This window comes from Glycine soja, chromosome 6 (assembly GCF_004193775.1).
Source record: "Glycine soja cultivar W05 chromosome 6, ASM419377v2, whole genome shotgun sequence".
Taxonomy (NCBI): Eukaryota; Viridiplantae; Streptophyta; class Magnoliopsida; order Fabales; family Fabaceae; genus Glycine; species Glycine soja.
In genome coordinates this window covers 2,994,285-3,014,410 of record NC_041007.1, presented here as the reverse complement: position 1 = coordinate 3,014,410, position 20,126 = coordinate 2,994,285, and the positions used below count along the sequence as shown (strand labels likewise).

Below are 20,126 nucleotides of genomic sequence, written 5' to 3'. Positions count from 1 at the left end.
AAAAGACAATTAATCCTAATGTAGTGTTGTTGCTAGTCAAGTTGCATGCAACATTGAAGATGGAAAATGAGTTTTCAAAAAAGAGAAGAAACACAATGTTGTAAAGAATTAGGATTATTAATATTTTATTATTAATTAATAATTTTAATTAATTTATAATTAATGTAATAACTTAATCAATCAAAATTATTTGTTAACAATTTATTAGAAGGATCAAAATTACTAATTTAAAAACTAGAAAAGACAAATGTTAAAATTAAAATTTAAGAGATCAAAATCATGAATTTGAGAAACTAAAGAAACTAAAATTATAATTTCCAATTCTCTCGAGAGTTTAAATATCAATGAGGGGTGCAATAGCAAGGCACCACCGCTAAACCATGATCCTAACTAAGACGAGAAAAAAAAAGGGCAAGGGAGGCTGAGGCGCGGACGACGGGGTTCCATATTATCGGCGACAATGGACACGTGTGCGGTGAACTCTATAAACGATGTCGCGTGGCAGTTCACGCAGTGTCGTGTGAAGAAAGAACTAAAATGGCCTAAACAACCACGTGGCCGTTACATGTTTGAACAATAAAAATTTTCCCCTTCAAATTTGTACTTCTACACACGCAATAAATCCGCAATCTCATACCAATTTTCCTTTTCTTCTTCCTCTCCCCATTTGCGTATCCTTTCATTAGAATATCCCTCCCTTCAAATATTTTTGAAATCCTAGGGTTTCACATTCCGGATCCCAATCCGCGGTTCTAGCTGCACTTGTATTTCAGATTTTCTCAATTTAATCAGATTATTAGGTATCTCGATTTTTTTTTGGGGGTTACGATGCCGCCATTTTTGTCGACCTCGAAGGCCCTTTGCTCCTTAGCATCGCGCAAAAGCGGTGGTAGTCAATTGATTAGGTCTAGCAAGAGCAGTGGGAAGCACGATGGATGCAGATGCATCACTACAGCCATTACCGGCGGCCATCACAATCATCCTTCCGTCTCTCGCATCGGCTTTTCCTCTCTCATCGGAGGATCGTGCAATAGCAATAATCATTATTATAATTATAATGTTGTTCAATCAAGACGGTTTCTTGGATGTGGAGATGGTGAAGAAGGTATTCTATCCAGAACTTACGAGGAGAGGCGCGTTTTGGGGTAACGGGATTTTTCTCATCTCTCTTTGTTTATGCTGGCATGTGTTTGGCTCTATTTGCATTTTATTTTTATTATTATTTTTTCTTGTAGATTTTTATAACTTTATATTATTTCCATGCACAATGATTTAGAATGTTGATATTTTTAAGTGAAGCCGAGCTGGTGTGTTCTATTATGATAAATTGATAATCAAAACTTTTTCTTAATGAAATTTTAGTTTTTCAATAGATGGCTCTGCTGACTGTTGAATTGTTCCCATTATTGTTAGTCCTATACCATTTATTTCAATCCTTAGGAGAAAGTTGATTTTTGTGATGTCTAAATAGTTTTATTATGTTAGCATATATTCTAGTAGTGGTTTAAAGCTTGTTTTTAACTTTGCACTTCGTGTACCGAGATTATATGATAAATATTTGATGTTTGGATTCTAAAAGACACTTTATGGATTTGAGTGTACAAATCATCATCTTATCCCGGAGAAATTGTTAGGTAGTCTTGGACAATCATGATCCCAATTAATCCCCATCTGACATGTAATCAAGTGTTATTAATTCCTTTTTGTAAATTAAAAAACTTAAATACATGTCACATAGATAGAGATTGACCAGGATCATGGGCATGTGAGGTCCAGGGCTACCTAATAATTTCCCCTTATCCTGGGCTTTGTATACGTTACTGTTGAATTCAGAATAATTATTCTTTTTCGTTGTTTTCATTCTTTTTATTTGTTAACTGATATACTTATGAATTATTAGGTACTCTACAGAGCAATTATTTGAAGTTGTTTCTGCTGTTGACTTCTATCATGGTTTTGTCCCATGGTGTCAAAGGTCGGACATACTTAGACACTATCCAGACGGATCATTTGATGCTGAGTTGGAGATTGGATTTAAATTCCTCGTTGAAAGTTATGTTTCTCATGTTGAATTGGACAAACCAAAGCGTATAAAGGTATTCAACCTCCTCTGGTATATGGTATTTTGTAGTTACCTTATGCTTGCATTCAGGAGGATCATGGTTGTCAGATGTTTTTTGATTGTTGCTGTTACTTGTTAGTGCACAACTTAAAATTTCCATAAATAATGAGATCTGTAGGCACATTCAAGCCAATATTTGTTAATGAGTTAGAGACAGCGTCCATCTTATCTAGAAATTTGTAGCTTTCATTTTCAGTTAAAACATTTTAATGCTGATGGAAATTTGATGGTTTATATTGGCATTGGGTGCTGGCTCCACATGTCTATTGTTTTTTTTTTTTGTTTAGTTTGGACTTAATTGTACATATGGATGGTCAGACTCTGGTATAAAGAAAACGTTGCATTCTGCTCCATCCAGTTCAATCTGACCAATGTTGCTTGGTTATCATTCAAACTGATATAATTAGGCCCCTTCCCATTGTATCATTGATGTGGAGATGTTATGTTACACAGTTCCTCCTAAACAATAAACTTGCCCTATGAGCATCACTCCGATGGACAGAGTAGCATCAATTTGAAATTTAGAGGGGAAAGTGAAACATTTAAAAACTAGACGAAGCAAAACTGTAACTATATGTATTAGCAATGTCTTACATTTTTCTGGGGTTGGTCAAGCTGTCAAGTAGCAGGCTTGGGCTCAGCTTGTTTATAGAATATGCTGCAAAGGTTCAACTTGTGTCTTAATGAGTGAAAAATTGAGCTTAATCTCAGACTCTCAGTCAGTTTCAGTTTGGTTGCTATACGTGTATACCTACTCTATATAAACAAATTCAAGCCTAAATGAGCCCTAGGTAATAAAACAAGCTTCAAATGAGTGTTACAGGTACTGATATGATATTACTGTAGAAATGGCAGGAAAAAAAAAGAGAACCAAGTTCTAATTACAATGGAAATAGCCGAAAACTTAAAAACAGACTGTTAAAAAAGCCACTCACAGAAGGAGTGCCTACTCTGCCCTGTGGCATCAGCCACACCAAAACTACCCAAAAGATTTGTAGATGGCACCACCCTGCTGCACCCTCCTTTCCATTCATATTAATGTTCCCTTTCATGATTGCTGCATAGTTTCCTGCTGCCATGTGTCCCTTCTGTTGGGGAATGCAGGACAGATTCCTCCACTCCTCCTCCCATGCCTTTATTCCTCTCCCTTGCATGGTATACTTTAGTAATCAGTATCTAACTTGTAGCCTAACCAGGAGCTAATCAACACAATTATGGTTGGTTATATATTCTGAGATAACTGATAGTATATAGTATTCTAACAAATGTCATATATTGCTGTTCACATCAATTCAGAGTTATTGACATCTCATGGACATATTTCTTTCCTAATTAATAGGGAATAGTTTAGGTATCTGTTTCCCTCTTTGCTCTAATTTATCCTGTTTTCCTGATCATTAGCTTTTATATCAGGGAGTTATTTTTGGAAATATATTCTTTATATATTGAATACCCAGTAACAAAATTAGATATCTCACTGAAGGAATAAAAAAATTTCTCTGGTTTTTTCATATAACATATATACTGTTCTTGCTTTATGTTCATATGATCAATTAATGAGCAAGATAGTAAAACTCTCAAGCTCGGCTTGTTCAGTAAATGAACTTCTCACTTGTCTCAATCCTGATTTTTTTGTTATGAGATGAGGCAAGTCAAGCCTGGACATTTTTTCCTAGTAGTTTATGATAGTATTTTTTCTCTGCAACTTTGGATAGGATTTACAGTATTATTTTGCTGTATCATTATGCAAATTGTGATGCATGAGCAACATTAAATCCTTTGGAGAAAACTTCTATGGCCTAGCCACCATGATATATGTGCTGAAGTGTGCATTGGCATATGAGATGCAGATTTGAACAGCTGAGTTTATCTCTGCTGTTGCTAATTACTTATGATTGTTCTCATATCTAATCTTTATAATTATTAGAGTGCCGATTGGCTTTGATCCTTTCTAATAGAATATTGTATGTTATATATGGGCTTTAGATTCTTTATTCACAAACCAGTATGTGATTCAAACTGGTTGATCATGAATGTGGATCTTTGTTTTTCTCTTCATTTCTTTCTCTCTTTTTTAAATTTTGCACACAGAGTTTTGCTCTTCATTTCCACTGATTGCTATGTTGTTGTGCTTATATTCTTTTGTGTTTCTAGACAACTGTGTCGCAGAGTACCCTGTTTGAGCATTTGATAAACATATGGGAGTTTAACCCTGGCCCTGTTCCAGGAAGTTGCGATCTTTATTTCTTGGTGGATTTTAAGTTTCAGTCTCCACTTTACAGACAGGTATAGTTCTGTTATAATGCATCTATTTTCCACAACTTGCTTTTTGGTGTCTTTATGCTTTGATTGGAAAAACAATCCTATGTTGTCCTCATTTTCTAGCGCCGAACCCTGCATGTCATTTGTCGTCCTCACTTTTCACTTTTCTATACTGTCCTCACTATTCATTCTTCACTTTTCACTTTTCTGTACTGTCCTCACTATTCATTCGCTTAAACGTGTCTATGTTAAGGCATTACCAATACTTTTGCATTACTTTCCCTCCTATGCACCCGCATTTGTATTCATATAATTGCCTACACAACTCATTTCATAACAGAAATACTGTTAAGACTACACAGGTTGTAGTTGTATAAGTTACATTTTGTATTTATTTATTTATTTTTGTAATGACTAATGCAAAGTTCTTTAATGGTGATCAGATTGCATCGGTGTTCTTTAAGGAGGTAGCCTCTAGGATGGTTGGTTCATTTACTGAGCGTTGCCGTTTGATATATGGACCGGAAGTGCGGGTCCTTGAAAACTCGTATGGAAAAAGGGCATAAAGTTCTGCACCAGTTTCTTGCCTTGAAGAACATAATAGTTGAGGTCAATTTATAGTCTCTGCATCAATTGGGCGTATTTTTATTGTTTGGCAGCTCAATGCTAAATGATTGATCATTTCTCTTTCTAATCCCTAGTGATTTTTGTAATTTACATGTAGATGAATTCTACAAAATACTGCGAACAATCTCGAAGTTTTTGGACCTATTTTCAGAGAATACCAAATAATTAATGGTAAAAGAATGAGTCACATTCAAAGAAACCTCAATACATTTAAAAGTAAAAATAATAAAATACTTGCCGCAAAAACCGCTGTTCATGATGTAAATATGACAAACCCTTCTGTAGTTTTGTATTCTACTAGCAGAACATCTGTAAAATACTTGAGATCTCGTATATAGTTTCCTGCTTTCCCTCTAGACATTGTACTTGACAGAACCTCATTTAACATACTAAACCAGTGTAAATAGTCTTTCGCAAGTTAATATTAATGCATCGAAACAGTTTTTGAAGTTATTGGTTATTTTGCTCTTTAAATTATAAAAGTCTCGTTCTTATTCTCATTCTTATAATTACCAAGTGATAGTCATTTTAAATTTCGGTTTCGGACAGTATCAAATGATGACATTTAGGACTATAAAATTACAAAAACGAAGACTGCAATAACTGACATTTAATAATACTAGTATTAAAGACAAATACTGTATCTTTTTTCTGTAATGAACAAACTTAAATGCAATGTCATAAATATTGTTTTTCGATCAAAACTATGGTGAAGACTAAGGTGGGAGAGTGCTCCATGTATGCTAGCATGGGAAAGACATATCTAAAGACTAATGTGGTGCGTGATTGTGACATATCCAAGAATTTTACACAATATATGAAACGAGATCCTACACCTGTGCCAATCTTTTGAGTTTCTACCGTTAGATATATTAAGTTTTAAATCAATGGCTTATATTATTTTATTTTATTTTTTCCTTTCTGGCTCCAAGCCAAAATCTGAGAACTGTATGTGTTTTTTTTTTCCACGTAAGCGTTTTGTTGCTTTCTCTCTTGAGACCATACATTATTTTCATACACCTTTGGGAGTCTGAAAGGATGATAATTGGTCCCTGGTCATGAAATGAAACCTAATCTGTCTCTCATTCACTCTCTATTCCATGATGCAAGCTCTGCACTCCTCATCTTTCGACAACTTTTACAGTCTAGTGCCAACCCCAACCATCTTACCTTTTCTTTACTCATCAAAGCGTGCCTTTCTTCCTCTTCTTCTTTCTCGCGTGGATCACCCACTGCCTGGCTACAAGTAAACCAGATTCAAACCCAGTTGTTGAAACGGGGCATTGACCAATTTCTATATGTAAACACCGCTCTCATTGACTTCTACATGAAACTTGGCTTCACTACCCATGCACGCCAACTGTTCGAAGATTTGCCTTCTGCAGATGTTGTTTCATGGAATGTATTGATTTGTGGATATTCACAACATGGGCATCCTCATGACGCCCTTCAACTCTTTGTCCACATGCTAAGAGAGAGTTTCAGACCTAACCAAACAACTATTGCTAGTTTGTTACCATCTTGTGGTCGCCGTGAACTTTTCCTTCAAGGTAGATCCGTTCACGCATTTGGAATCAAAGCTGGTCTGGGTTTGGATCCTCAGTTGAGTAATGCACTTACCTCAATGTATGCTAAATGTGATGACTTGGAAGCATCCCAACTCTTGTTTCAAGAAATGGGTGAGAAAAATGTTATCTCTTGGAATACCATGATTGGTGCCTATGGCCAAAATGGTTTCGAGGACAAGGCAGTTTTGTGCTTTAAAGAGATGCTGAAGGAAGGTTGGCAACCCAGTCCAGTGACAATGATGAACCTTATGTCAGCTAATGCAGTTCCGGAAACTGTCCATTGCTATATTATCAAATGTGGCTTCACCGGTGATGCATCTGTTGTTACCTCACTAGTTTGTCTATATGCAAAGCAAGGGTTCACTGATATGGCAAAATTGCTTTACGAATGTTATCCCACCAAAGACCTGATTTCGTTAACTGGGATAATCTCTAGCTATTCTGAAAAGGGCGAGGTAGAATCTGCGGTTGAGTGTTTTATCCAAACTCTGAAGTTAGACATAAAACCAGATGCAGTTGCCTTGATTAGTGTCCTTCATGGAATTAGTGATCCTTCTCATTTTGCTATTGGATGTGCTTTCCATGGTTATGGGTTGAAGAATGGGCTGACTAATGATTGCTTAGTTGCAAATGGGCTAATAAGCTTTTATTCAAGATTTGATGAGATATTAGCTGCTTTGTCTTTGTTTTTTGACAGGAGTGAAAAACCGTTGATCACTTGGAATTCTATGATATCTGGCTGCGTTCAGGCTGGAAAATCAAGTGATGCCATGGAGTTGTTCTGCCAAATGAACATGTGTGGACAAAAACCAGATGCAATTACTATCGCTAGTCTACTATCAGGGTGTTGCCAGCTTGGGTACTTGCGGATTGGAGAGACACTGCATGGCTATATCCTTAGAAACAATGTGAAAGTTGAAGATTTTACAGGAACTGCTCTAATAGATATGTATACTAAGTGTGGAAGATTAGATTATGCTGAAAAGATATTTTATAGCATCAATGATCCATGTTTGGTAACATGGAACTCCATCATATCGGGTTACAGTTTATATGGACTTGAACACAAAGCTTTCGGTTGTTTTTCTAAACTGCAAGAACAAGGGCTAGAACCTGATAAAATCACTTTCTTGGGAGTTTTAGCAGCATGCACTCATGGAGGACTTGTCTACGCAGGAATGGAATACTTTCGTATCATGAGAAAAGAGTATGGTTTGATGCCAACTTTGCAGCATTATGCTTGCATTGTTGGCCTCTTGGGTCGGGCAGGGTTGTTCAAGGAAGCAATTGAAATTATTAACAACATGGAAATTCGGCCTGATTCTGCTGTATGGGGGGCACTGTTAAGTGCTTGTTGGATTCAACAGGAAGTAAAGCTTGGGGAATGCTTGGCCAAAAATTTGTTTTTATTGAATTACAAAAACGGGGGATTTTATGTATCATTGTCAAATCTTTATGCGATTGTTGGGAGGTGGGATGACGTAGCAAGGGTGAGGGATATGATGAGAGACAGTGGAGGAGATGGATCTTCAGGTGTTAGTGTTATTGAAGTGACACCCCTCAGAGACATCAATAACAACTTGTGCCCGAGTGAGGTCTATTTGAATACAAGCACTTGGCAGCATTTGTGTCTATGTTGACTTCATAGTACAATAACTACCATTTTTTCGCTGCAGAAATTTGCAGTTTGTTCACTATACAAGTAGGAGATTTGAATCTTGAAAATAACCATAATGTAAAAGGAATTTTAAGGGGAGATGGCACATAGAAGTAGAACTGTACAAATAAAAATCAAATGATAAGAAACGAAGAGCCCGGAAGAGGAGAAAAATGTCGGCTATATGATATAAGTTTTTAAGCTAGGTCTTTGATTGAAACTAGTAAATCCTTCTAGTAAACTAAACACGTAGATATCACCCAAAAAAAAACTAAACATTTAGAATAAATTCATAACTAGTTTTGGTGTTCAGTAAAAGCATTTTAATGCTGATGGAGATTTTGATGGCTTATATTGGCATTGCGTGCTAACTCCATATCTCCATTTTTTTTTTAAACTTGGACATAATCATACGGTCAGACTTTGGTATACAAAAAAGTTGCATTCTGGTTCTTCTAGTTCAATCGTACCAATGTTGCTTGGTTATCGTTCAAATATTAACAATTGTCACGTTCATTGCTCTAATAATAAAATCACATAAATACTCGTTCTAAAATTTAAGAACCCCATAAATAACTCTCACTGAAATACTCTTAAGAGAAACTTCTTTCTTTTTTTCTTTTTATTTTCTCTCCTTAAAGTGCTTATGGAAAATTTGTCCAAACACGCCTTAATTATCAGTAGAATTAAACTTACATACACTCGACTTAGTTTTGAATCCCATTCAGACACAGGCAGCGCCCGGCTCCTTACTAGAATCTGCAAGCACTTAAAGGTTTTGGTTAAATATAAGGCTTAACAAATAAGCAGAAAGAAAATTTTATTTATGACCTCTGGGGAAAGAGAAGGGAGTATCATAGTTAGCATTAAACTCTTCACTAGATACTTTGCAAGCAAATATTGTATCCTAACAAAGTGAATTAGGTTGGCAAGCCCTGAAGTGTATTATTATTTTGAGTATACAACATGTTTAACGAACTTTGTCACGTACAATACTTGACTAATTTCCCTGCAGTGCACCACTGTCTCGGAGGGTGCCGTGACCATACCATCCCTTGAAGTTAACCTAAGATATCTTCTCTTTCAAGAGATGAGTACTTGAGTATGGCGGCAACAATCCTATCTTTGTCTCTGGTTGGGAATGCTTCCAACAGGACACCATCTTTGTAGAAGTGGAAAAGAGGCACGGCCTGCATCAGTTTGTTTCCGTTTCAAATTAAAGATAGTTTTAGAGAGAGACATAACAAGAAATGACAAGATAAACCGGAACCAAAACAAAAATGGCAAGTGCACCAGTTAATTAGGGTAAACTAGAGAAATCAAGCAAATGAAGACTCTAACCACGGAACATTGAAGACAAGTTGGACAACAAACATTTTAGATTAACCTGATGGCTGATACTTAGCTGCCTCCAAGGGAGGCAGGTCAGTTTTATACAGATTAAGTTTTATTTGATACTCGATCAGTAAATAGTAATCGATAGAATAGAAGAGAAATACCCTGATTCTAAGTCGGTCAGCAACCTCGGATTGCTCATCGTACTCATCCATTACCTGCAAGCAATAGCGTAATTAGAGTCTCTATAGATAAATTTTTATTGACATGATAAAGCAATCAAATACAACCTCTAGTTTGAGAAGCAGAGATAAAGTAAATATTAGTTGATCATGACTTTCTTCACCACAGCTTAAAGAGAACTTTGCAAAATAGAGGAGAAAGGACGAGCATATTGATGTTGTTCCTGATAGACTTAATATTTAAGCCCTTATATTTATATAGAAACTAACAATAAATAAAGAGTTTTATTTTTATGACTTTTAGTGTAACTAATTTTGCATTGTCAACTAATCAATAGCCTTTATTGGTATGATTTTTAAGATAATTATTATAAGAGTTAATAAATTTATCATGGATGATAGTTTGTGATTGAATAGCAATGTATGGATCATTTACACTGTCATATCATGTATACTATTTACTCAAATAAATCGGAATATGAACTACAGTTTGAAAATAATGTAAAAGTTGTTTATATTCTCATCCAATCACAAATAGTTATATATAATAAGTTTATTGATTTTTATAATAATTATTTTATAAGCCATAAAATGATTTCTTATTTAAAAATCTTTACCTAGTAGTGTATGAAAAATAATATCATAAAACTACTTATATAAAGAAGCTAGAAACATAAATATTTAGCTGAAATACAGGAGCTAAACAGATAGCATACTTACATTATGCTTTAGGAAGATTACCGGAGCTTCATGATCACCAGATTTCTTGCACAGTTTTGCAAAACCCTGCTCTATATACTTGCAGCTTCCACAAGAGGTGCGAAAGAAATCCACCACAACCAAAGATCCAGTTTCTTTAGCCTTGTCCAGAATTTTGCTGAACTCTTCATCAGTGGTGAATTCTCTTACACATTCAACGGGACAGAGATCATCATCTTCATCAGACAAACCTTCTTGATATTCTTCAGCAACTCTTATCCTACTAGGGAAGAATGTGTGCCTGATTTTTACTAGAGGTTCAACTTTTGTCCCACCAAAACATAGATTGCCATGACTGTGCCTAGGAACCAGGCTGAAAACTACATGGGAAATTCTAGACTTAACTTTTTTCTGTGTGTCTAGTCTAACATTGACAAAGGACTTGCTATTCTGCCCAGAAATGACAACCTGCGGCATCTTTTGCATGAAAAATCTTACACTGCTCATAATCAAGAGTTTTGGAGAGAAAATTTCGATAGCTGGTGGTACCTCATAGAAAAGAATAATGGGTTTCAATTGATTCACGCATTTCTTGGGCACTTGTCTGAGCTAAGGGATAAGGTACCAATACTATATACAAGCATCATCTAGTAAAAGGACAAGCACAATTTCTAAAATGTGGACTATTTGGCAGGTGGAGAAATGATTATAAATGGTTGTGCTTCAATGGACATTGATGTTTGTATAAAAACAAAAAGATTAGATACAGCCATGATGTGTAAGCATTTCAAACTGGAAGCCAAACAGAGCCTTGAGACTACCCTTATGACATTGCACATCCACTCAACCCTGCTTTTGAGAGTGAGGAAAGATGTTTTAAGTAAAAACGAAGGTTATTTCATTCCAATTTCCAAGGTCAGAGCAATTGTTAGTTATAATAACAACCAATAATGAACGCAACCTAAACCTGTTAGTGAGGTCAACTTAGCATTCACTCCAATTCTAACTTCACGGGAGTTGTACTACATAAATGAAAAATAAACAAGTGAAAAATGAGGCAAATGAAACAAATAAATGGTTATGAAGTACTGAAAACGAATCAGAAAAAATAACGAAGGGAAAATGAGAAAGGAAGGGGTAAGGTTTGGTTTTGATTTGAGAAGAAGAGGAAGAGTGAGTTACCTGACAGACACAGAGGAATCGTCGAAATCAAAAAGCGCGGTTTTGCCATATCTCTGCACAGAAAACTTCGAATGAGAAGAAGACACGCACTCCCCATATCCACGCACTGTGGTTTCTGATTTATGCTGTTTTCACAATATTTTATTTAGACTAAAATACCATTTTAATTCAGTCATCTGAGCATAAATCAGAATTATAATAAATAAAAGGCTAAAATACAAAGAATAAATCACTTTTGTTATAATTTTTATTATGATGTTTTCCTAATATTTTATTTATTACAGTTTAAATTAAGTAGGATGTATATTGTTTGATCATTTTGATTTTTATTATCTTTTATAAAATAAATTTTTAATATAATATATTATTTAATACGTCTACATTATTATTAGACATAAAATATAAATCTTACAAAAAATTTAAAATATAAATATACTTATATTTTTTAGAATATGATTTTTTATTTTGTTTTATTTTTTATTCTGCATTCAAATGAAAAATGTATTTTTATTATAGCTAGCAAAATGGACTGTTCGATCTCTTCCCACCTGCCTAACGTGAAAAATGCGTGTTGGGTCATCCTGGCCCAAATTCTCTATGGACTGCATTTTATTAATCCATTTTACTTTTTTTTAATCTAAATTTATATTAAAAAAGTAAAATAACATTGGACATTCGATTGAATTTGAAGCTATATATTTTTAGACTTGTTTATACCAATGGTTGTGCCAAATTGATCTTCTATGAGGGCCACTTTTTTTAGGTCCAATTTGGCCGGCATGACTCATCGGTTCAATCTATTTTACCAATTCTAACTTTTATCATATCATTTATGTACTTTTAGGAAGTAAAAGTAAATAATTTTATTTACTTAATAATCTTAAACCAAGATATTGAAGATAGATTAATCTTAAAAAACATATTTTTTTGAAATTAAAAACACATTTAAATAAATTTTTATATACAAAATAACAATAAAAAATCAACTTAAGAATATATATATATATATACACACACGAGAATGTTGATATCTACCTTTCTTCTACCTCACTAAGGATGAAATTACAAGCTCATTTGTTAATCCAATAGGCTCACATTTAATATAACCCCATATTTCTTTTCTCTATTTAAAAGAAAATATATAGTCGCCGCACTACACATTCTTGTGATTTTTCTTTTCTCTTGGTTCATTTTCACATTCTATACTTCATTATTATTATTTTTTTTCACGCGTTCCTTTTAGATGCAGATTGTTTGGTACTATTGCTCTAGCGATCTTCATTTCTTTTTCTTCTTTCTTGTTTCTTTTTCTTGTGTTTTCTTTTCATTTTTTGTTATGTTTTACTCTATTGATGCTCCGAGTTAGGTTGGTTCACTATGATTCTTATCCAATTTAATGATGTTAATACTGATCTATGAGCATATCCAATTTGATAGCTTGACCTTATCGATCATCATCTAGTTCTTGATCGATTTGGTTTGAGTTTTGCAACACTATATGAAACCCTAGTTGTGCAAAAATGTCTTCATTCACTTTGTTTTATCCTTCACAAACCAACAAAACTAATTTCATAAGTCCAATAAGCACACATTTAGTGTAACCTTGTATTTCTTTTCTTTATTTCATATAAAGCATATATCACCATAGTGCACGTTCTTGTGTTTCTAATATCTTATTGTTTCATGTTTATTTCTTCATTTTTCACATTCTATTGTCCATTATTCTCTCTTGTTCATTTTAAATGTAAAATTGTTTGCTCATATTGCTAATGCGATCTTCATTTATTTCTCTTGTTTTTCTTCTGCATTGTTCACTATTCAGTACCTAGCCTATTCAATCTAAAATTTACAACCTTGGATAAAAATCCTAGTTGTGCAACAATCTCTTTTTTCACTTTTGTTTTCTCTTTCACCGATTAATTATTAACAATGAATAAAGTGAAGTGAACCTAAGAGAGTCGTGAGGATTTGCCTCTCTCTTTAGTCATATTGCCCTATTCTTACCTCTTGTTTGATCTCCATAAGTTAAACTAAGGAGTACCTTAATGAATGAGTGTAGATTTTTGTTTACCAACATTTATGAGCCACAAAGTTAATTGTAACTATAGATGTGACAAAAACAAGCAAAAAATTACAAACTTTAAATTGTAAAGGTGGTGGGGAACAAGACAACGAAATTCATTCCCAACTTAGACAAAACTATTTTCTATATTTGATGGAGATTAAGAATGAAGATAAAGATAATTTAGGTGAGAATTAATATAACAAGTTAAGTGTATATATATATATTTATAAATTATACTATATATGTATTAACTTATTGCATGAGGTGTTAGATATCGTGTCTACAATTAAATTTATGATTTTACTGGAATGTTAAATTTTTAAACTTTGTATAAAACTAAAAAGGAAAATGAGAATAATAACCAAATTTTAGTTGAGCTAAAAAATAAAAAGAAAGAAATATAACGTGTGATATAAATTGATTAGAAATAAAAAAATGAAAACAATAATAAGTGTTACTAAATATTAGCGAGATAATTAGAGACATGTTAATGTGTCTTCAATTTAATGAAGCTAAAATTTTAATTAACGTAGTCATTATCACACGTGTTTGTATCCGTTGGGCTTTTAAAAACCCTAGCCCTAGTGCCCTAAGGCCTAAAGAAAACACACACCGTTTTCGAATTTCGAAATTGGCGCTCTGTTACGCATTCATCTTCTTCTCCAACTTCCATTTCCCAATCTCAATTCAATGGGAGCCAATCACAGTCGCGAAGATCTCTTGGAATCTTCCGACTCCGAACAAGAGGAGTATGAAACCTTCGAAGACGCCACCGAAGGAAGCGCCGAACGGAAACCGTCAACGCCGTCATCCCTCGATGACGTGGAGGCCAAGCTGAAGGCCCTAAAACTTAAATACTCTTCCTCCTCCTCCGCCCCCGCCGTCAATAACGCCGTCAAGCTCTACGTCCACATTGGCGGCAACACCCCCAAAGCCAAATGGGTAACTTCTGATAAACTCACATCTTATTCTTTCGTGAAAACCCACTCCGACGCCGATACCGACGAAGAAATCGACAACAACGACGACTCCGACAACGACAACGACAATGACGACTACGACGAATCAAACGAAAAGCCTTTCTGGGTTTTAAAAGTTGGTTCCAAAATCCGATCCAAGGTGGGCCCGGAGATGGGCCTGAAGAGCTTCCCCGAGCAGCGGCGCGTGGACTTCGTGGTGCGTGGCGTCTGGGCGATGAAGTTCTTCAGCGACCAAGACCAGATCGACTTCATCGATTCCTTCCAGAAGTGTCTCTTCGAGAACACGCACGGCGTCGAGGCCACGGAGGCCAACAAACTCAAAATCTACGGCAAGGATTTCGCGGCGTGGGCAAAACCCGAAACCGCCGATGATTCCATGTGGGAGGACGCAGAGGAAGCCTTCACCAAAAGCCCCACACTGGTTAGGTCAAACCAAGACCTAAAAGAAGAGTTCGAAGAAGCTTCCAACGGTGGAATTCAGAGCCTTGCTTTGGGTGCTTTGGACAACAGTTTCTTGGTGAGTGATAATGGGATTCAGGTTGTGAAGAATTTCGCACATGGGATTCATGGGAAGGGTGCTTTTGTGAATTTCAGTGATGGGTATCAAAAAGGGGGTGGTGGTTCTTCCTATTGTACCCCTAAGAAGACACTTCTGATGAGGGCTGAGACCAACATGCTTCTGATGAGTCCAATGGGTGGAGGGAAGCTTCACTCCACTGGGCTTCATCAGCTTGATATTGAGACTGGGAAGGTTGTGAGTGAATGGATGTTTGGGAAGGATGGGACTGAGATTACAATGAGGGATATTACAAATGATAGTAAAGGGGCTCAATTGGATCCTTCTGGGTCAACTTTTCTAGGGTTGGATGATAACAGGCTTTGTAGGTGGGATATGAGGGATCGTAATGGGATGGTTCAGAACTTGGATGATTCCAATGCCCCCGTGTTGAATTGGGCACAAGGGCATCAGTTTTCGAGGGGGACTAACTTCCAGTGCTTTGCTACTACTGGTGATGGGTCCATTGTTGTGGGGTCTTTGGATGGGAAGATAAGGCTGTATTCGGTGAACACGATGAGGCAGGCGAAGACGGCTTTTCCTGGCCTTGGTTCGCCGGTTACTCATGTGGATGTAACCTTTGATGGAAAGTGGATTGTGGGTACTACTGATTCCTACTTGATTCTTATCTGTACCCTCTTTACTGACAAAAATGGAACAACAAAGACTGGTTTTTCTGGTCGGATGGGGAATAGGATTGCTGCTCCCAGGTTGCTCAAGCTCAACCCTCTTGATTCACATTTGGCTGGAGCGAATAATAAGTTCCGCAATGCTCAGTTTTCGTGGGTAAGTGTGAATTGAATTCTCTGCTTACTTGGCGGTTTTGCTTATTTTTGTTTCTGCTCTTATCTTGCAAATTATTTTTGTTTCTCATGATATTGATGTCCTCTGTTGCCTGTGATTTGTCATGGTATTTAATCATTATCATTATTATTTTGTAGTTCCTTTCAATTGAATCCTTTATTGCAAAGTGTGTTTTGAGTCAAAATTTATTAGTGTGTGCGGTTTTGATAATTGATAATACATTAGCTTTAGGAGTGTGTATATGTGTTTTGAGTGTATAAGGAAACATATCCTTGTATTGTAAATTGCAAATAACTCAAACATATTAGAAGCTAATGTATAACTCAAACATTATTATTTATTTTTTTAGAAAATTATTGTATAAATTCAATCCTATCTGAGCTTTTTACTTCTATTTAGAGTGTATCCAGTGTTGAGATTACAAATTCATAATAACACTGAGCATGTTAAATGTTTGTTGGTTTTCAAGTGAATGTCATGTTTACTGTTGCTGAAAGCACGGGGATTACAGTAAGTTTGCGTGGTGTTTTTCCCTTTGGCAATTCATGGATGAGCATGGTGCCAATAAGCACAACCAATCAAAGGTTCCAGATAATAGCACGAACTTGAATATAGACTTCATTATTATTTTAATAATGTTTAAGCTTTTGAGCTTTGATTGGCTATATATAGTTACTCTTCTCAGGTAAGGATTATTCTTTTCCCTGAAGCTAGATTGTGTCTGTTCCTGTCCCACGTCTGCTGAGAAATGACATATCTTGGTTTTTACTGTGTCTTTCATATTTTAATCATAAGGAAATATATTTTTATAATTCCAAGTTTTATTGGTGTCTTAGGTGACAGAGAATGGGAAACAGGAGCGACATATAGTAGCCACCGTGGGGAAGTTCAGTGTGATATGGAACTTCCAACAAGTCAAGGATGGTTCTCATGAGTGCTACCGTAACCAACAGGGTCTAAAGAGCTGCTTCTGCTACAAGATAGTCCTTAGGGATGATTCCATTGTTGAGAGCCGATTTATGCATGACAAGTTTGCAGTCACTGATTCTCCTGAGGCTCCATTGGTCATAGCTACCCCAATGAAAGTTAGCTCATTCAGCATATCCAGCAAGCGATGATACACAGCCAGTGAACTATTTGTTGCTCTTTTATCTTCATTAATATCATTTCATATGTTTCATTTAAATTTCAGTTGTATGTAGAATATTTTAAGGTGTAGTTGATATTAATATCATTTCAGATATTAATTAAGCATTTTATGACACAGGGAAATCAGTGATGATTGTCTCATTGTACCAGCATGTTCAGTTATCTAAAGATATTATTAGTTGGTCCAAGAATTGTATCAATTTTATCTGAATTTCTTTTTTCTTCTCTTACTTAGAAATCCCTGTGGTGGGAGAGGCGCTCAGCCTCCACTATTGATTTGGGCGTTTTGGCTTTTAAAATACTAAATGAATCGAAAATGTTTGAAGAAACTAAAGGGAGCCCAGACAGTACGAATTGTCAATGTTTGGTCTCTTTGTTCTTATGGAAGATGCTGAAGTAACATCTAATTTCCTTTAAGAACTTTGAAAAAGAATAATTTATGATTTATAGAGTGGCCTCGAAAATGTTTACCTCTCTAGGTTGGAAGAAATTGTTATGTTATCATCATGGAGCCTTAGAAGCAAACGTTTGTTATCCAACACTCAATGGATAAGTGGGCCCATGCATTTCTTTTACCTTTAAACCAATAATATGTATGCATGTGGTTGTGGTGAAAGAGGCAAATTTGAGCACGGGAATAGGAGCAGATAATCAGAAAACAATGGCCGTAGCAATAGGAAGAAGCTTCTCCATTCAGCCCGGCTCTTTATTCAACAACAAGAGCTTGGATAGAGGTTCACCAGCTGGAAGATTATCGTGGCTTGGGGATGGTGCTGCTGCCACTCCACGTTATAGGCAAACTTGTGTTGGGGCGCAACAGCGACCTACATGGCTCCCAGGACTTGATCCCCCACCTCATCTTGATGGAACGTGAGGCTGTACACTTCTCTTGGGCATCTTGTTCTGCTATTGCTACTGTCTCTTTTCAAGTTTTTGACATAAACAGTATGCTTTTCAGTCTTGCTGGAGATTTTGGGTTCGACCCACTTGGACTTGCAGAGGATCCGGCAAGCTTAAGGTGGTATGTGCAGGCAGAGCTGGTTCATTGTCGCTTTGCAATGCTTGGGGTCTTCGGAATTCTAGTGACAGATGTGAGTAACACAACTTGCACATGTGCATATAATAATAAAGATTGATTGTAGAAAAGTATTCTTAATAAATTGATAGAAATCAATCAAGACCATTGTTAAATGGGGGTGCTACCATCGCCATAACATGTTTATATGGTGGAATTTTGGCTTTCCACCATTGATAACAGTAATCAAGCTTCATAAGTTAAGCTGCTTTTTTTTTTTTTTTTACTATTGAAGTCCTTGCCTGAACTTCTTGGTAAAATCTATGCAGCTACTTCGCGTCACAGGAATTAGTAAGATACCGGTTTGGTTTGAAGCTGGTGCGGTAAAATACGACTTTGCCAATACAAAGACACTCTTCCTTGTTCAACTAGTTCTGATGGGGTAGAACTTTTGTCTTGAACTGGGGCTTTCATAATTTCATTATCCTCGAGAATTCAGTGGCCTGTACGTATGACTTCATCACTTTTACTTGCACAGGTTTGTGGAAACTAAAAGGTATATGGATTTTGTTAGTCCTGGATCTCAAGCTAAAGAGGGGTCCTTCTTTGGATTGGAAGCTTCACTGAAAGGCTTAGAGCCAGGGTATTTACATTTTCCAATAACAAAAATATATATTTCTCTCTTATCTTTCTCCTTCAGTTTTGAATCTGATTCTTCGTGTTCTTTGACTATTATATCGAACATGAATTGGTAAACATAGGGTATGCATTCTCCTCAACAGCGGATTAATTGTCACGGGGCATTTTGATTTTACTATACTTGCATTTAGACATTGAGATGTATGCTTTTGTTTCAAACAGGTACCCTGGGGGTCCTCTGCTAAATCCTCTTGGCCTAGCTAAAGATATTAATAACGCTCATGACTGGAAGCTTAAAGAGATTAAGAATGGTATCTTTTTTTCTCAGTTCTTTGATATTTATCAATAAATGTATAATTCTCCAAAAGCTCGTTTCCTTAGTTGTAAATCCTTCTATTTTCAGGGCGACTCGCAATGGTGGCAATGCTTGGCATCTTTGTACAAGCTTCAGTGACTCATGTTGGACCAATTGATAATCTTGTGGAGCATCTTTCCAATCCATGGCATAAAACAATTATTCAGACCCTTGCCAATTCTAGCTCTTAGTTCTAGAAAGTACTGTATGAATATGTGGCTTGGGCTTGAGCTTATCCATAAAATGAAATTACTTTTTATTTTTCCACCTCGATCATACTGTGGTCAAGGATCAAGTTTAGATGTAAGGGTCTTGAAGCACATTCTATTACATTTTCAATTGATTTAATTATTTGTTTAAGCTTTGGGGAAATGACTGTGATCACTAAAATGTTTTTTATTTCAAAGCAAATTATTTTTTTTTTAATAGAAAAAAACATAATGAACAACATTGAAGTTTTCCATTTTAGTTCATGTATATTGATCAACTAAACATCAAACTTATTCAACTAATTATTTTGCTACATTAAGATACTTAATTGTCGATAGGATATCAACTAAATTAGTTTGATGCGTGATTAATTAATATAAGAATTTAAATAAAATACATCTATGTAAGTCGAACAAAAGGATCATTTACCCTTAAAGCTTCGTTCCTCAGGAGTGAAATAATTTAACCAGAATAGACGGGCGTATTCTTGCCAGCCTCAATCACTGACACATTGTGCGAATGCATGTTGCACGAATCTCCAATTCTTTCTATACTTCCTATTAAAATATATGGATGAATCTAAGGATATAGGGAATGGTTCAGGTTTAAGCGACAGCAGTTATCTCAACTTCTACATGAAATCATTCTACTTAACAGTTTTTCCCTAATCATCAGGATATCATTCTTATAAATAACGCAGTATTTGTTAAGTAAGTTCA

General features: G+C 35.7%; 5 protein-coding genes across 6 annotated transcripts; 4 read left to right on the top strand and 1 right to left on the bottom strand.

The window, feature by feature from the left end:
* Positions 1–361: 361 nt before the first annotated feature.
* Positions 362–5,367, top strand: LOC114414722 (coenzyme Q-binding protein COQ10 homolog B, mitochondrial-like). The gene is made up of 4 exons (XM_028379101.1): positions 362–1,145; positions 1,901–2,096; positions 4,277–4,408; positions 4,828–5,367. The coding sequence occupies exons 1-4, from the start codon at positions 829–831 to the stop codon at positions 4,948–4,950; spliced, it is 768 nt and encodes a 255-aa protein (XP_028234902.1). The 5' UTR covers positions 362–828; the 3' UTR covers positions 4,951–5,367.
* Positions 5,368–5,974: 607 nt separating this feature from the next.
* Positions 5,975–8,254, top strand: LOC114414719 (pentatricopeptide repeat-containing protein At2g04860). Its single transcript, XM_028379098.1, has one exon. It carries the CDS (start codon positions 6,075–6,077, stop codon positions 8,217–8,219), a length of 2,145 nt encoding a protein of 714 aa, XP_028234899.1. The 5' UTR covers positions 5,975–6,074; the 3' UTR covers positions 8,220–8,254.
* Positions 8,255–9,039: 785 nt separating this feature from the next.
* LOC114414721 (thioredoxin-like 4, chloroplastic) lies at positions 9,040–11,760 on the bottom strand. 2 transcript variants are annotated; one of them, XM_028379100.1, is made up of 5 exons: positions 11,635–11,748; positions 11,420–11,474; positions 10,474–11,301; positions 9,736–9,789; positions 9,040–9,426 (listed from the first exon to the last, which is right to left on the bottom strand). In XM_028379100.1, the coding sequence occupies exons 3-5, from the start codon at positions 10,957–10,959 to the stop codon at positions 9,298–9,300; spliced, it is 669 nt and encodes a 222-aa protein (XP_028234901.1). In that variant the 5' UTR covers positions 10,960–11,301; positions 11,420–11,474; positions 11,635–11,748; the 3' UTR covers positions 9,040–9,297. The 2 variants fall into 2 exon arrangements, with proteins under 2 accessions (XP_028234901.1, XP_028234900.1); XM_028379099.1 differs by having other exon boundaries at positions 10,474–11,474; positions 11,635–11,760.
* A 2,527-nt stretch (positions 11,761–14,287) lies between these two features.
* Positions 14,288–17,418, top strand: LOC114414717 (protein CYPRO4-like). The gene is made up of 2 exons (XM_028379096.1): positions 14,288–16,021; positions 16,876–17,418. The coding sequence occupies exons 1-2, from the start codon at positions 14,390–14,392 to the stop codon at positions 17,155–17,157; spliced, it is 1,914 nt and encodes a 637-aa protein (XP_028234897.1). The 5' UTR covers positions 14,288–14,389; the 3' UTR covers positions 17,158–17,418.
* A 364-nt stretch (positions 17,419–17,782) lies between these two features.
* Positions 17,783–19,569, top strand: LOC114414718 (photosystem I chlorophyll a/b-binding protein 5, chloroplastic-like). The gene is made up of 6 exons (XM_028379097.1): positions 17,783–18,058; positions 18,147–18,279; positions 18,533–18,645; positions 18,742–18,846; positions 19,065–19,153; positions 19,246–19,569. Exons 1-6 carry the CDS (start codon positions 17,784–17,786, stop codon positions 19,386–19,388), a joined length of 858 nt encoding a protein of 285 aa, XP_028234898.1. The 5' UTR covers position 17,783; the 3' UTR covers positions 19,389–19,569.
* Positions 19,570–20,126: the final 557 nt, after the last annotated feature.

Bases quoted from the DNA above. Each gene is read 5' to 3' on its own strand.
- LOC114414721 (XM_028379099.1), bottom strand. From the start codon at position 10,959: ATGAGCAGTGTAAGATTTTTCATGCAAAAGATGCCGCAGGTTGTCATT. The intron at 9,790-10,473 runs GTAAGTATGCTA...TATTGCTTGCAG, and splicing joins TAATCTTCCTAAAGCATAAT to GTAATGGATGAGTACGATGA. The intron at 9,427-9,735 runs GTATTTCTCTTC...AAACTGATGCAG, and splicing joins CTGACCGACTTAGAATCAGG to GCCGTGCCTCTTTTCCACTT.
- LOC114414718 (XM_028379097.1), top strand. From the start codon at position 17,784: ATGCATGTGGTTGTGGTGAAAGAGGCAAATTTGAGCACGGGAATAGGA. The intron at 18,280-18,532 runs GTGAGTAACACA...AAATCTATGCAG, and splicing joins TCGGAATTCTAGTGACAGAT to CTACTTCGCGTCACAGGAAT. The intron at 18,847-19,064 runs GTATTTACATTT...TGTTTCAAACAG, and splicing joins CTGAAAGGCTTAGAGCCAGG to GTACCCTGGGGGTCCTCTGC.
- LOC114414719 (XM_028379098.1), top strand. From the start codon at position 6,075: ATGAAACCTAATCTGTCTCTCATTCACTCTCTATTCCATGATGCAAGC.
- LOC114414717 (XM_028379096.1), top strand. From the start codon at position 14,390: ATGGGAGCCAATCACAGTCGCGAAGATCTCTTGGAATCTTCCGACTCC. The intron at 16,022-16,875 runs GTAAGTGTGAAT...TTGGTGTCTTAG, and splicing joins GCAATGCTCAGTTTTCGTGG to GTGACAGAGAATGGGAAACA.
- LOC114414722 (XM_028379101.1), top strand. From the start codon at position 829: ATGCCGCCATTTTTGTCGACCTCGAAGGCCCTTTGCTCCTTAGCATCG. The intron at 1,146-1,900 runs GTAACGGGATTT...ATGAATTATTAG, and splicing joins GAGGAGAGGCGCGTTTTGGG to GTACTCTACAGAGCAATTAT. The intron at 4,409-4,827 runs GTATAGTTCTGT...AATGGTGATCAG, and splicing joins AGTCTCCACTTTACAGACAG to ATTGCATCGGTGTTCTTTAA.